This window comes from Portunus trituberculatus, chromosome 25 (genome assembly GCF_017591435.1).
Source record: "Portunus trituberculatus isolate SZX2019 chromosome 25, ASM1759143v1, whole genome shotgun sequence".
In the NCBI taxonomy this organism is placed as follows: domain Eukaryota; kingdom Metazoa; phylum Arthropoda; class Malacostraca; order Decapoda; family Portunidae; genus Portunus; species Portunus trituberculatus.
The window spans coordinates 2,850,001-2,864,244 of record NC_059279.1 but is presented as its reverse complement, the minus strand read 5'-3'; the positions used below and the strand labels follow the sequence as shown (position 1 = coordinate 2,864,244).

Below are 14,244 nucleotides of genomic sequence, written 5' to 3'. Positions count from 1 at the left end.
CTTCAGTAATTGACTCGTTGCTTTTGGCATTAAGTGGTATTTTTTCTTTTATTTTTTTTTTTTTTTTTGTCTTCCGCAGCTTTGTTCAATGAATTTACAATGTGGTACTTTTATTACCAGAGAGAGAGAGAGAGAGAGAGAGTGTGTTCTCTTCGGTAATCTGGTTGTAACTAAATTTCTACTAGATTCCACCCATTACACTCTCTCTCTCTCTCTCTCTCTCTCTCTCTCTCTCTCTCTCTCTCTCTCTCTCTCTCTTTCTCTTGGTGCTAACGAGAGTCCAGTCATGGCACCAGGAAGACAGAGAGAACAATGCAAACTTGATTGAAAAAATTGGTGACGTAAGAAGCAATTGTTTGGGTTCATTGAGGGAATATCTGAGGCGGAAGTTTGTATATTCAAAGTGAGGGAGGGAGGGAAGGGGGCAGCCGAGCGGAGAGGAAGTGAAAGACGAAGGTGGGGAAGGAAGGAAGGAAGGAAGGGAGGAAGGGAAGAAGGGAGGGAGGTGGTGGAGGTTGTGGAGGGAGGAATTGAAGGTATATTATTAGTAGGAAAGGGTGTGGTTGGCTCTTTGGCTGACTGGCTGGCTGGTTGGTTGGGTGGGGTAGGGTTGGGTGTGGTGTGGTCTGGTTTAGTTAAGTGAATATTTGTTGTTGGTTCGTTTTGTAAGAGACCTTGATTGGTCTCTCTCTCTCTCTCTCTCTCTCTCTCTCTCTCTCTCTCTCTCTCTCTCTCTCTCTCTCTCTCTCTCTCTCTCTCTCTCTCCCCTTCAATTCAATCTTTAGCTATTAATTTCTTTATTTTACTTATTTCGTGAAGTGAACATTTAATTCTGATGACATTGATTTCTTATTAAAAACTCTTCTTCAGTTATCACGTTATTTTTCATTTTTTTCGTTTTTTTTTTTTTTAAAGGTTTCGTAAAAAGAACATTTATCTCTTTAAATCTAAACTCAATTGATGTTCCTTTAATTCCTCTTCAATCCGAGTGGCATTTTTTGTTCTTTCTTTTCTCTATAGTTGTCGTGGAGAGAAACTCACTCCTAATGTTTTATAAGACGAAGATACATTGATGGGGTTTTTTTTTCTTTTATTTTTAATCCATCGATCCGAACAGCAATTATCTACCTAACATCTTTTCCCCCTCTTCTGCACAAGACAAATTAGCTTCTAGTCTTTGGAGAGAAACTGACTTCTAATGTTTTAAGACGAAGATACACTGATTTTTTTTTTCTTTCTTATATTATTAATCCATCGATCCGAACAGCAATTATCAACTTAGCATTTTTTTTCCCCAAATTAACATCTAGTATTTGGAAAGTAACTGACTCCTAATGTTTTTTTTTTTTCTTTTATATGACAAAGACACACTGATTTTTTTTTCTTATATTTTTCATCGATCGATCCGAACAGCAATTTTCTACCTAACATCTTTTTCCCCTACTCCTGTACAAGACAAATTAACTTCTAGTCTTGGAGAGAAACTGACTCCTGATGTTTTTAAAGACGAAGATGCACTGATGCTCTTTCATTTCTTTCTCAATACACTCCATCGATTCGAACACCAATTATCCACCTGGCATCTTTCTTCCCCATCTTCTGCACCAGACAAATAAACTTCAACCCTTTCCCAATACTGTGGAATCTGACAAACCTAACATTTTTTTCCCCTCAATCGTACGAGACAAATTAACTTCAGACGAGACTCAATTCCCCGTTTTCCTCACTTAAGTTCAAGGGAGAGACATGAACACCGCTTGACGCAATAGTATAATAGTTCATTCCCTTCACGAGCCACGAGGCAAGACCAATAACGCGCTAATAGAGTTTGAGAAGCGTGCCTCGAGTGCTATTGACTTTTACATGACCGAGAAGGAGCCAGTGCATTAACCCCATTGAGTACCATGACGCGTTTCCATATTCATTCTGGTGACTATTTGGTGATTTTATATAGCTTCACAAACTCATGTGGGGGATTCAAATAGTGAAGACTGTGGCCATTAATCTTTTGACCTCTATAGACCCTTCCTAATGTCAATAAAATGGTCTAATCGTACATAAATCACAAGACAAAATGTATCCCAGTATTGAAAAGGTTAATGTGTGGTGAGGAAGCAGGAATAAGGAAAGGTGGGATGTGGGGCGCAGAATTGACTGAAGGTGATGCGGGTTGTGGTGTTATTGGGATGATATGATATAGGGCACGTGTCAGTTGTGGGGGTAGTGGGAGGTGGAGATAATGTCACGTAGATGTTGTGTGCATACGGGCGTGACCTTGTATCTAGGACAGCCTCGGAGAAAGTGAGGTGGTGAGGCACTAAGGAAGGTAAAGGAAGAACAAGTATAAGCTGACTTGTTGCTCCTTATGCATGTGTTTGTGATACTGTTGGTTAATTGTAAGAGACGAAGAAGGCAAGTGAAGAGAAAATAGAAAGGAAGAAAATTATAGATAAAACAGATACACAGAATAGACTTGGTTGATTAATTGTAAGAGAGGGAGAAGGCAGTGAAGAGAAAATAGAAAGGGAGAAGAAAATAATAGATAAAACAGATGCACAGAATAGACTAGGTTGGTTGTACAAGATAGAGAAGGCAGGTGAAGAGAAGATAGAAAGGAAAAGAGAATGGTAGACAGACAGATAAATATAGACAGACAGACAGCTAGGCATTCTTTTCCCGAATTAGGTGTATGAGACAGAGAAAATAAGGAAAAAAACAAAACATAAGAAAGGAGAAAAGGTAAACAGACATACAGACATACAGACACTCTCCTCGCCCATAAAATCTGACTAACATGTCTAGAGGTAATTAGTACAAAGTTTCCCAGACATAGAACACAAAGCCATTAACTAAATACATAAAGGTAATGAACGGCCAGACAGCCAGCCAAACGGAGAGTTGTAATCGTAAAAGTAATTAATGGCTTACTTTCGATTCCATTAACGCCATATGTTGGAAATTGATAAAGAAAACTGCATGTATAGTATCTCTTCACTCCATTTATGTTTCATTTATGTGATTTTAATTACCTCAGAAAACCGATGAATATTAGTAGTATTTAATTAATTTCGGGGATTTTTCTGGGTTTTTTTTCTTTTTAAATGACTCAATTTGTGTATTTCTCTATTTATGTATTATGTTTTTTTTTTTTTATTCATTAAGTGTAGTAGTGATATAAGTGTCTGAATTAAATTAAGCTCTTAACCCCTTCAGCACTGGGACGCATTTTTTTACCTTGAGTTTTGGGTATGATTAGACGATTTGCATCAGGAAGGGATTATGGAGGTTGGAACATTAGTGGCCAGAGTCTTCACTATTCTAATACCCCACATAAGTTTCTGAAGCTGTTTAAAATCACTAAATAGTAACCAGAATGAATATGGAAACGCGTCATGGTACTGAACAGGTTAAAGTGTTATGGTTGAATTCCTGTTACCTGTGTGTGTGTGTGTGTGTGTGTGTGTGTGTGTGTGTGTGTGTGTGCTCAGTTTCTCGTCATGAATATTCCATAACATCCTGGAGTTGAGAGTTTTCATGTCAAATATTATCTTTTTCGAGACCAAGAATAGCACCTTTGCATAATTCATGAGGGTGTAATGAGGGTTGTTCTGTTCAGTACAAGTCACCAATGTGTTGAGGTACAATGACGCACAATATTTGGCTGGGAAATGTTAACCTGGGACTCTCTGAAGGTCACGTTTTCCTTTAAGTGGAGAAAGATTAAAGCTTGAGGAAAAACAGGCGTTACTTTATTCATTATTATTGTTATTATGATTAGTAGTTGAAATTAGTAGGTGGTAGTGGTGGTGGTGGTTGTAGGAGTGGTGGCGGTGGTAGTAGTAGTGGTGGTGGTGGTGGTGGTGGTGGTGGTGGTTGGTGGTAGTAGTAGTAGTAGTAGTAGTAGTAGTAGTAGTAGTAGTAGTAGTAGTAGTAGTAGTAGTAGTAGTAGTAGTAGTAGTAGTAGTAGTAGTAGTAGTAGTAGTGGTGGTGGTGGTGGTGGTAATAGTAGTAGTAATAATAGTAGTAGTAGTAGTAGTAGTAGTAGTAGTAGTAATAATAATAGTAATAGTAGTACTAGTATTTTTTTTTTTTTTCTTATTTACTTTTTTTCACTACTCTGCTCTCCTAGATTTAATACAATGATTTAGTACAAGTTTAGAATAATAATCTTGAATGATGTCAGTGCCAGCCAACGAGGAAGTGTTGTTAGAGCCTTTGATTGCATGTCGTTCTATTTCTCCGCATTAGAATTATATACAGTTACTCAAATCAACCAAATTGTCTGTGATTGATTAAATAAGATGAATGTTTGCGTCATAACCAGGTTAACCCATTGAGTACCATGACGCGTTTACATATTCATTCTGCTTACTATTTGATGATTTTATGCTCCTTCAGAAATGTATGGGAGGGATTAAAATGCTGAAGACTGTGGCTATTAATCTTCTGACCTTCATAGACCCTTCCTATAGTCAATAAAATGGTCCAATGGTACGCAAATCTCAAGGTAAAAACGTGTCCCAGTATTGAGGAAGCTAAAATGTTATACGTATTTTCTTTATTTTAATTTCACGCTACGCTTTACGAATTTCAAAACGAATCAAGGAGAGACTAAATAGAATGAAGAGTATATTAAGATTCCTTGTAATTTCTTCCCGTGGTGAATTCCATAATCTCTGAACAGCAATGACATAAGTACACGTTTTCTTCCGATCAATTCCACGCCACACTTAACAAAATTCCAAACAGATCGAAGGGAACTGAAAAAAAAAGAAGAAAACAAGAAAGTGAGGAGAGTAAAAGGTTCCTCGTGGTTTTTTTCCCGGTCAAGGTAACGAGTGTTCATCCTTTGGCTTGACGGATGCAGCGGCACGTGTGTTTGTGAGAGACTATGTTGGTGGCAGCGAGGTTATGCAAACACCATTACCGTCTGTCGAACTGGTGGTTGTATAGGAATAGAGATGCAGTTTTAATCATCACTTGTTTCCGTTGTTATTTTCGTTTTTTGTAGGGTTATGTTCCTAGGATTTGGGTATACATAGTGGTGGTATGTGTAAATCCCGTGAAATTTATGCTTTGGATAGTTGAAATAGAGGGAAACAGAAAAGAAAAGGGGAAGGTTTTAAATAGTGACAAGAAAGGAACGCCAGTCATAGTAGTAGTAGTAGTAGTAGTAGTAGTAGTAGTAGTAGTAGTAGTATTTTGGTATATCATTCTTTTCTTTCTTTTTCTTTTTTTTTTTTTTTTGTTACTGCTTCCACTGCTCTGCTCTCTCATTTTCCTTACGTACTGATCTGAGTCCCTTACAAAAAAGAAAGTAAACAAATGATTCTGGAAAAAATAGAAAAAAACATAACATTGAAAAAAAATATATACCTGATTTCCCTCAAAACAAATAAATATTCCTGATTATTTTCACCACAAACTTATTCAGAAAAAGAAAAAGAAAAAGACAACCGCTTGATTAATTCCCAAGAAACCAATCCATAGAAAACGAGAAAAGAAAAATGACATTAATATTCCTGATTATTGTTAACTAATCCAGAGAAAAAGAAAAAGAAAGATAAATATTTCTGATTATTCCTAACAAACTAATCCTGAGAAAACAAGAAAAGGATAAAAAAAATAGACTAATATTCCTGATTTTCACTACAAAATAATCCTGAGGAAAAGAAAAAGAAAGACAGAAATATTCCTGATTTTCACCACGAACTGATTCAGAAAAAAAAATAAAAATTGAAGAGAAAAGAAAAACTACCTGATTATTTCCAGCAAACTAATCCTGAAAAGAAAAAAAAAAAACATTCCTGTTTTTCACCACAAACTTATGCAGAAAAAGAAAAAAAGGAAAAAAACACACATGCCTGATTATTCCCCAGCGGAGAAAACGATAGAAAAAAAAATATTCCTGCTTTTCACCACAAAATTATTCAGAAAAAGAAAAAAGTAAACTAATCCAGAGAAAACAAGAAAAAGAAAAAAAAAATATTTCTGATTTTCACCACAAACTATGCATCCCTTGAGGTTCACCAGCACGTCACCAGATGGCCTGCGGTTCACTAGACTCGCCCGCCAGTGATGTCACCCTCGGCACATCGCTCACGGACTTACGCTCACCAACCTCCTTACTTTGCTTCGATCCCACAAACTGCAAACTCCCACAATGCTTCCCTATGCTAAACACTTCTCTGCTTCACCTTCACTATTTCAAAAGGGTCTGTTTAAATTTACACGGTTTTCTTAAGGTTTTCACAGTTCTAGAGGCAGATTGACAAGATTTCTATATTATTAACTGGAGAAGCACTCATGAAAACCGCGCTAATCATCTCTGTGGCCTTTGAAAATAGTAATGGTGAGATGGTGAGAGGAGAAGGCTTTTCTGAATGCTGACTCTTATCTTGTGTTAACGTAATGGGGTTCCCGAGTTTGGCTGAGCATTTTTCTCTTTTCTTCCTTCAGTTCACGGTACATGACTCAGGTTTTAGTGTCGACATGGTAATAGTCAGTCAGTTAGTCAGTGTATCTATCTGTGTGTTTGTCTCTCCATCTGTCAGTTTTCCGATGCATAACTTCAGAATTCTTGTCTTTCTTAATGGTTGTGGTTTTTTAAATATTTATATCATTAGGATTTTCAGCTCTTTCGGTGTCTGTCTATCTACCACTCTACCTGCGTATCTTTTAATCCATTGGCTCTCATCTACCTATCAGTCTGTTTATGGATCCTTTAATCTATCTCCCAATGTCTTTCAAAATGTCACAAAATACTTCCTTTATCAGTATTTCTTCCAATTGTTTCCCTTTTTTTTTTTTTTTTTTGTCCATCTGTCTCTCTTCCAATGCATGACCTCACATTTCTCGTTTTTCAAAATGCACTAAATACTTTCTTTATTATTTTTTTCCAATCGCTACCTTCTATTTTTCTATTTGTACATCTGCCCCTCTTCCACTCACATTTCTCGTCTTTCAAAATGTCACTCAATACTCTCTTTATCAGTATTTCTTCCAATCGTTACCTTCTATCTATTTTATCTCTTCTGTATTTCTTCCAATCACATTTCTGGTCTTTCAAAATGTCACCCAGTACTTTTTCCTTCATCACTATTCCCGCCACTCGTCCCATTCCGTCTCGCTGATCAGTGTCACACGTAGCTGTTCTTCACGCTCATGTTCGTCAGTTAGAGAGCTGCTGTCCCTCGCCACGCCTCACAACACCTGTCGCTCTTATGCATTTCAATTGTTGCTTTACGCGCATCGTAGATCTTGTCACGGTTTGAATCTTGATAAAAAAAAGAATTATAAATGACACTGGTTTATTTTTATATTGTTATTATTATTGTTTTTTTTTCTGTGTGTGTGGAAGCTAACCACTTTCTTGGTCATTTTTATAAGAACCAACCTATTAGAGTATTTAGATAAAGCTATTTTCTTCTTATTGAGTGTTATTCATGTTGTTTATGTCATTAGTTTACGTTTTACTATCTTATAAGCGTTAAAATTCACTTCACTACTTCGCTATCAAGACAAAACGACTTTCTTTTCTTTCTTTTTTAGTGTTATTTATATTTATTTTACTAACATGCGTCTCTGGTAGTTATCGTACACGTGCATCCTGGCAGTGAGTTCCATACCCTACTTCTCCTCTTCCTTTCCCAAGCTTCTTTCCACACTCGCACACAAGCATAATAATGATTTCCCTCCCATTTTTATCGAGCATTGAGCTGAACAATAGACGGCATGGGTTGTTCTTATCGTGCTTTCTCCCGATGGAAAGCTCAGCGCAGGCAACACGCGAGCTGAGAGTGAAGGGGAGAAAGGAAGGAAGTGTCCATATACACAACAGGAAGTAGGGACTGTTCGAGTGAAAACAGCGGGTAATGGGAACACACGCAACACTAACTAGCAACGGTTGAAAAAAAAAAAAAAGAAGTAAAAGAAGCATAATTTACGTCTCATTTAAGCCTCCCATACATTTGTCCTCCTTCTTTTTTACAATCTCTTCCCGAAAGTGTGATAAATTCCTGTGAGAAGAAAAGAGGCGTCAAGTATGAAATTAGGTATAAGACGCAGGAGATAGAAAGTAAAGATGGGATTTGCTGGCCAGACAAAAGATAAAGTCATCGCCGCGCTGTCAGGGGACGAAGAAATTCCAAGTGATGGAAAATGAACGGAGAGAAAGTGTGGAGAAAGAATTGATATATGGAGGCTGAGAGAGAGAGAGAGAGAGAGAGAGAGAGAGAGAGAGAGAGAGAGAGAGAGAGAGAGAGAGAGAGAATCGAATACTAATAAATGAGAAATAAACTAAACATAAACGATGAATAAAGAGAAAAAAGACTGATTTGAGAGAAAGTGTTGAGAAAGAATTGATATATGCAGGCTGAAGAGAAAAAAAAGAGAGAAAGAGAGAAAGAGAGAGAAGGAAAGAGAGAGAAAATCGAACAATAAAAAATGAAAAATAAACTAAAAAAAACAAACGAATGAGAAAAAAAACAGACTTATTTGAGAAACTGTCCATTGTTTTGTAATTATTAAAAAAAGAAACACAGTGTAGGTAAGAGATAAACACTTACCGTACATGAGGCTTGAATAATTGATGGAAATTCATGTATGGAAGGGGAAGAACAGGAGGGGCAGCTCTTCAAGTCGTGAGGGAGGGAGGGAAGTGGGAGGGAAGTGGGAGGGAGCGATTGAGGTGGAGTGGTTGGGGAGGTGGAGAGGTTGGGGTAGTTGGGGGTAGATGGAGGGTAGAACAGGAGGGGCAGCTCTTCAAATCGTGAGGGAGGGAGGGAAGTGGGAGGGATGTGGGAGGGAGCGGCTAGAGGTGGAGTTGCTGGGGGGGTGGAGAGGTTGGGGGTAGTGGTGGTGGTAGTCCATCAGTCCGCCCCTGCCAGACGCTTTCTCCACCCCCGCGGCGGACACACGGAGGCGGCAGTGTGTTGACAGTCGCTCAAGTGTGTGTTTGCTTTGGTGTGCGTCGCCCCCCACCCCATACCACCCGTGCTCGCCCCCCCTTCCCCATTGTGTGTGTTTGTGTGTTTGTTTATCCTTCAAGGTGTGGATTAGTGATGGGAATTTACTCTGGTTTTTATCTTTTTTTTTTATCACTGGTTTATCTTCGTGTGGCGCCTTTGATGTCCTGCAATGCCTCAGTGACACACATTCCCCTCAAACACGAACGAAATTACTGAAAAAAAAAGTAAGAAAAAGAGGAATATCACTGAACTAGACACGAACTAACATCAGCTTCCACCCAAACCACCACCCCCAAAAAAACCCGACCTTGAAAATTATGCATATCACTGGAAAAAAAAAGGAATTAAAACGAGACACAGCACGCAAAGAACGAATCATTTAATCCATGCATGTGAGGAAGCAATGAAGAAAAAATAACACATAGGAAGCACGAGAACCTTCGCTTTACTGACAGCACCTGGCGAGGCTGAGACACTAACGGGCGCAGCAGTGACCAGAGGGACCAGAGGAACTTCCCGGTGTTGCAAACCTCAAATGTCTTCAAAGCTACTAATGTTAAACGTGACTCATGTGGATCTGAAGCGCCGTTAAGTGATACCATTGTCTTGTCGTCGCTAAAGATCACGTGTTTGAGTCAGGGAGATTTGCAACAAGAGATCGTTCATTGTGTATTTTATTCTATCTCCTATTGACGTATTAACTCCTTGACTACCAGGCTTCAGAAACTCATGTGTGGAACTGAAATAGTGAAGACTATGGCCATTAATCTTCTGACCTCCATACCTCTTACTAATGTCAATAAAATGGCTTAATCCTACAGAAATCTCAAGATAAAAAAAAGTCTCCCAGTATTGAAGGGGTTAACACTACTTGTTTTATACAGAAACTTATGTGGAGGAATTAAAATAGTGAAGACTATGGCCATTAATCTTCTGACCTCCATAGACCCTCCCAAATGTCAATAGAATAGTTTAACCATACACAAATCTCAAGGTAAAAATGTGTCCCAGTACTGAAAGGGGCTAAAGACTCCGGATTAGGAATGATTGGTGAGACGTGTGTTAGGTTAGCGGTGTGGCGGTGCTCTGGTGTAATTGAGTTAGCGGTGCGGTGTTGCAGTGTTCGTGATGTTGTGGTGAGTTAACGCTGCACATATGGGAAAAAGATATGCTGAAAATATTTGTTTGTACGGGTTGTAATGGAGAGGTGAAGGTTTGGCATTGTAATGATGTAGGTGATGTCATGCTGCATTGTGTGTGTGTGTGTGTGTGTGTGTGTCAGTGTCCTTGTCTGTCTATCTGTCCATCTCTCAGTACATCCGTTTTGCCATTTGTCTCTCTATACTCTGTTCTCTAGTATATTCTATCCTCTATTCCTCGCCATGCCACTACAGCCTGCACCAAAAATAATGACTCACTGAGGAACAAAACATTCTGCCGCGGACTGTGTGTATGTCAGAGCATGCACATAACTAACACCAAAACCCGAACGTGTAGGAACTCTAAACCAAACTTAGCTTTACCTTCCTCACCGCGCCCTTACCACCACGACCTCCACCCGCTGAACCTCAACCCCCCACCGCTAACACTATCACACTACCACTAACACCCCTCATTCAGAACTTCACCATGCCACTCTAACTAACAGAAATACACTTACACTAACACTACTACTAACACCAACCACTCAGAACTTCACCATGCCACTCTAACTAACAGAACTTCACTGCCATTGATACACTACCATTAACATCCTCCTCACTCACAGAACTTCACCCTTCCACTCTAACTAACAGAACTTCACTGCCGTAATACACTAACAATCCTCACTCAAAGAACTTTACCATTCCACTCTAACTAATAGAACTTCACTGCTATTAACACACTGCCACTAACACCCCTCACTCAGAACCTCAACATTCCTAACTCATTCTACTCTAACAGAACTTCACTGCCATTAATACACTAACTGTGACTAAGACTAACATGCCCCTCACTCAAAACTTCATCTTTCCTAACTCACTCGACTCTAACGTCACATCACTGCTACTAACACACTAACACTAACATTCCTCACTCATGTTCTTCCCCTAACTGTACTTCACTATTTCCTAACCTACTACTTTACTTTAACTAACAGAATCTTACTCCTCTTAACGCACTAACACCCCTCACTCGTTTCCTTCCCCTTAACCCTTCAGCACCATGACACGTATCCATATTCATTCTGCTTACTGTTTGGTGATTTTATACAGCTTCAAAAACCCATGTGGGGATTAAAATAGTAAAGACTTTGGCTACTAATCTTCTGACTTCCATAGACCCTTGCTAATGTAAATAAAATTGTCTAATCATATTCAAAACTCGTGGTAGAAATGTGTCCAAGTAGTGAAGGGGTTAACTGAGCTTCACTAGAGGTACAGACATAACTAACCTACTTCATGTTTCACCCAATAGAACTTCCCTCGAAACTAAGACTACTCACACACACACACACATACATACACACCTGCTTCCGTCCTCACTCAACACCTGGCACATGACGTTACCTGCCATCCGCTGGTCTTATACTTACCTGGCGATGATCAAATGTGCTCGCCTCTCACCTGGCTTGAAATTGCCGGTTCACTATTCTGCTTAAAACTGCCGGCTCATTGTTCTGCTTCTCTCAGTAAATTTGAATCGGAGTTGAAAATTTTGGGAGATGTAAAGACGCGAAAAGATACAACACATCGGTTTTTTTTTAATGTAATGGAAAGACGTTATAGGAGTTTCCGTCACTGATTATCGTTTATTTTCATGTTTGCAGGCTGTTGTTGTAGTTACCAGTTTAATTTTGCGTGCGTGACGGTTGCCAGCTGTGTCTCTTACGTGGTGTGTATGTGTGTGTGTGTGTGTGTGTGTGTGTGTGTGTGTGTGTGTTGCTTCGTAGGAGGAAAATTGTGTGCATCAGTAACGTAACAGATGTGTGTGTGTGTGAGACAGAGAGAGAGAGAGAGAGAGAGAGAGAGAGAGAGAGAGAGAGAGAGAACTTATTGCGCACATTATAAGCAAAAATCATTCTCTCTCTCTCTCTCTCTCTCTCTCTCTCTCTCTCTCTCTCTCTCTCTCTCTCTCTCTCTCTCTCTCTCTCTCTCTCTCTCTCCAACACGAACCATTAATACTGTTTAGATACGTCAACGATAACAAACAAACACATTTCCTATTTCCCATTAACCACTCCCTCCATCTCTCTCTGCCTTTACCCCTTTTCCTCTCCCTTTTCCCCTTGTGTTCCTCCCTTCGCTTACCCTTCGTCCCCTCTCACCGGCTCTCTCTCTGTATTCACTCTCTGTCCACTTTCCACTCCATCCATTCTTTCCTTCTGTATTTCCCTTCCACATCCTTGTCTGGCGTGACGTGGTGGACAATGGTGGTGTTGAAAGGGTTGTCCATGGCGGTGGTAGAGTGAAGGAGGGGCAGGTGGAATATGGTGAAGTCAGTGATGGGTTTTGTAATGGTGTGTATCACTGGGGGGGTTTTATTTTTTAGGCTCTTTTGGTTTTCTTTTAGTTTTTTTTTCATATTTTAACTTTGAGAGAGAGAGAGAGAGAGAGAGAGAGTGTGTGTGTGTGTGTGTGTGTGTGTGTGTGTGTGTGTGTGTGTTGAATGTACGTCTTGCCAATCCGTCCTTTGCATGGGTGATGAGTTTAATCAGTGTATCGAGGAAGAGGAAGAGGCGCCATAGTGGGTCTGTGTGTTTTCTCTTAAGTCAACTGACACACATACACGCGGGGCGAGGGAAGGCCGCCAGCCAGCAGGAAACAGGCAAGGAAGAAAACGGAGTAACACACATCCATATACTCTTGTTTCCTCGCTTGCACGTGTTGGTTGTGTCGTTGCGGGCTGGTTATAGAGTGTTGCCGAATGCAGGCTCTGTGTCACGTACTGAAGTTCTTCGTTCCTTCAGGGTCAATTCAAAGCCACAGTGAGCATTAGACAGATTTGAAGTGTGGCCGTGGCGGCGTGGTGACCTCGCGGCGCAGCGTGATGGAGTAGCACGCCGCCATGCTGGAGGTGCTGGTGCTGGGCGTGGTGGGCCTCGCCTACAGCTGCGTCCAGACACTCTTCTTCCTCAACTGCCTCAACTCGAGACGGCGGGAGAGGCGGCGGCTGGAGCGAGTGTTCAGAAACAGTCTGAGGACGGTCAAGGCCCCCAGCGGGAAGGAAACCCACCGTTCCCATGAGAGACATGAAGCGGAAGTGTCCCCTGCAGCCCGAAATGAAAACGGGACCGCAGTGGAGCAAGTCACCTGCAGCAACACAAACACCACGGCTGGGCGGTGCGAGGGGCGGCTGGTGACGCGGCTTGTGGTGAAGAGTGGGAAGGAGGCCGCCCCAGGGTCCCACGAGGGAGTGTCCCCAGACCCGCGCTACGTCCGCGTGCAGAATGTCATTGTGCACCACGGCGGGTCGGGTGTGGAGGCTGGGCGTGAGTCTGCATCTGCCGGCCTGGACTCCCCGCCGCGGCAGCCTGCCAGTGTGAGCCTCGACCACCACGGAGACACCACTGCAGCTCCCGAGGCTGCAGTCAACACCATCACCGTTAACTCCAACATGATCCAGGTGTCTGGTGACGCCCACCCACTGTTGCCACCCGCCTACGAGTCACTGGATGGCGAGCCGATGTCCATTCTGACGCAGGTGACCACGCTGGGCGAAGACAGTGGCGACGGGCGCCACACTCCTCCAGATTACTCCTGCATCGCCGAGGAGGACATGGAGACGCCGCTGCAGGACTTATCGCTGTGTGGCGGCCAGGGACCCGTGGACCTCCTGGGTACTATATCTCAGATCCTTCGCAGTCCACCTGAGTCCATGGAGCCTGGTAGCGAGGCGGTCCACCTGTACGAGGCGCCCACCGAGGTGCCTCTCCTGAGTCCCGCTCAGCAACACATGGTGTCTCCGGTGGGCGGGGATGAGGTCAGCTGGAGGATGACACTCAACGGCGAGGACTTCCACGTCGCGCCGCCACCACCCTGGGGCAGTGTGAAGCGGCCTGATGCTTCCCTGCCCAGGGACACGTGGACGCTGCCCCGGGCGTGCCGACGCGTCACGCAGGGCCACGGCTCCTTGCCCAGACCCAGAGAGAAATTGTCTGTGGCTCACGCGGTGGAGGGCAAACTTTCCTCACTCCTCACACCGACACGACCCGCCTCCGTCCATCCTGCGGGGCGTGACGAAGTGTTGCTGACCGACGGGGCTACGCGAGGCACCTTCACCTCCCAGTTGGACT

General features: G+C 42.0%; 2 protein-coding genes across 2 annotated transcripts in view; both read left to right on the top strand.

Moving 5' to 3' along the window:
* Nucleotides 1–14,244, top strand: part of LOC123508644 — a 152,405-nt gene that overhangs the window by 123,061 nt on the left and 15,100 nt on the right.
* Nucleotides 12,039–14,244, top strand: part of LOC123508645 — a 9,427-nt gene continuing 7,221 nt past the window's right edge. Inside the window, exon 1 of the mRNA XM_045262489.1 lies at nucleotides 12,039–14,244. This exon is cut by the window's right edge and continues 477 nt beyond it. Within this exon, the coding sequence (XP_045118424.1) occupies nucleotides 13,017–14,244 (1,228 nt within the window). The 5' untranslated portion in view covers nucleotides 12,039–13,016.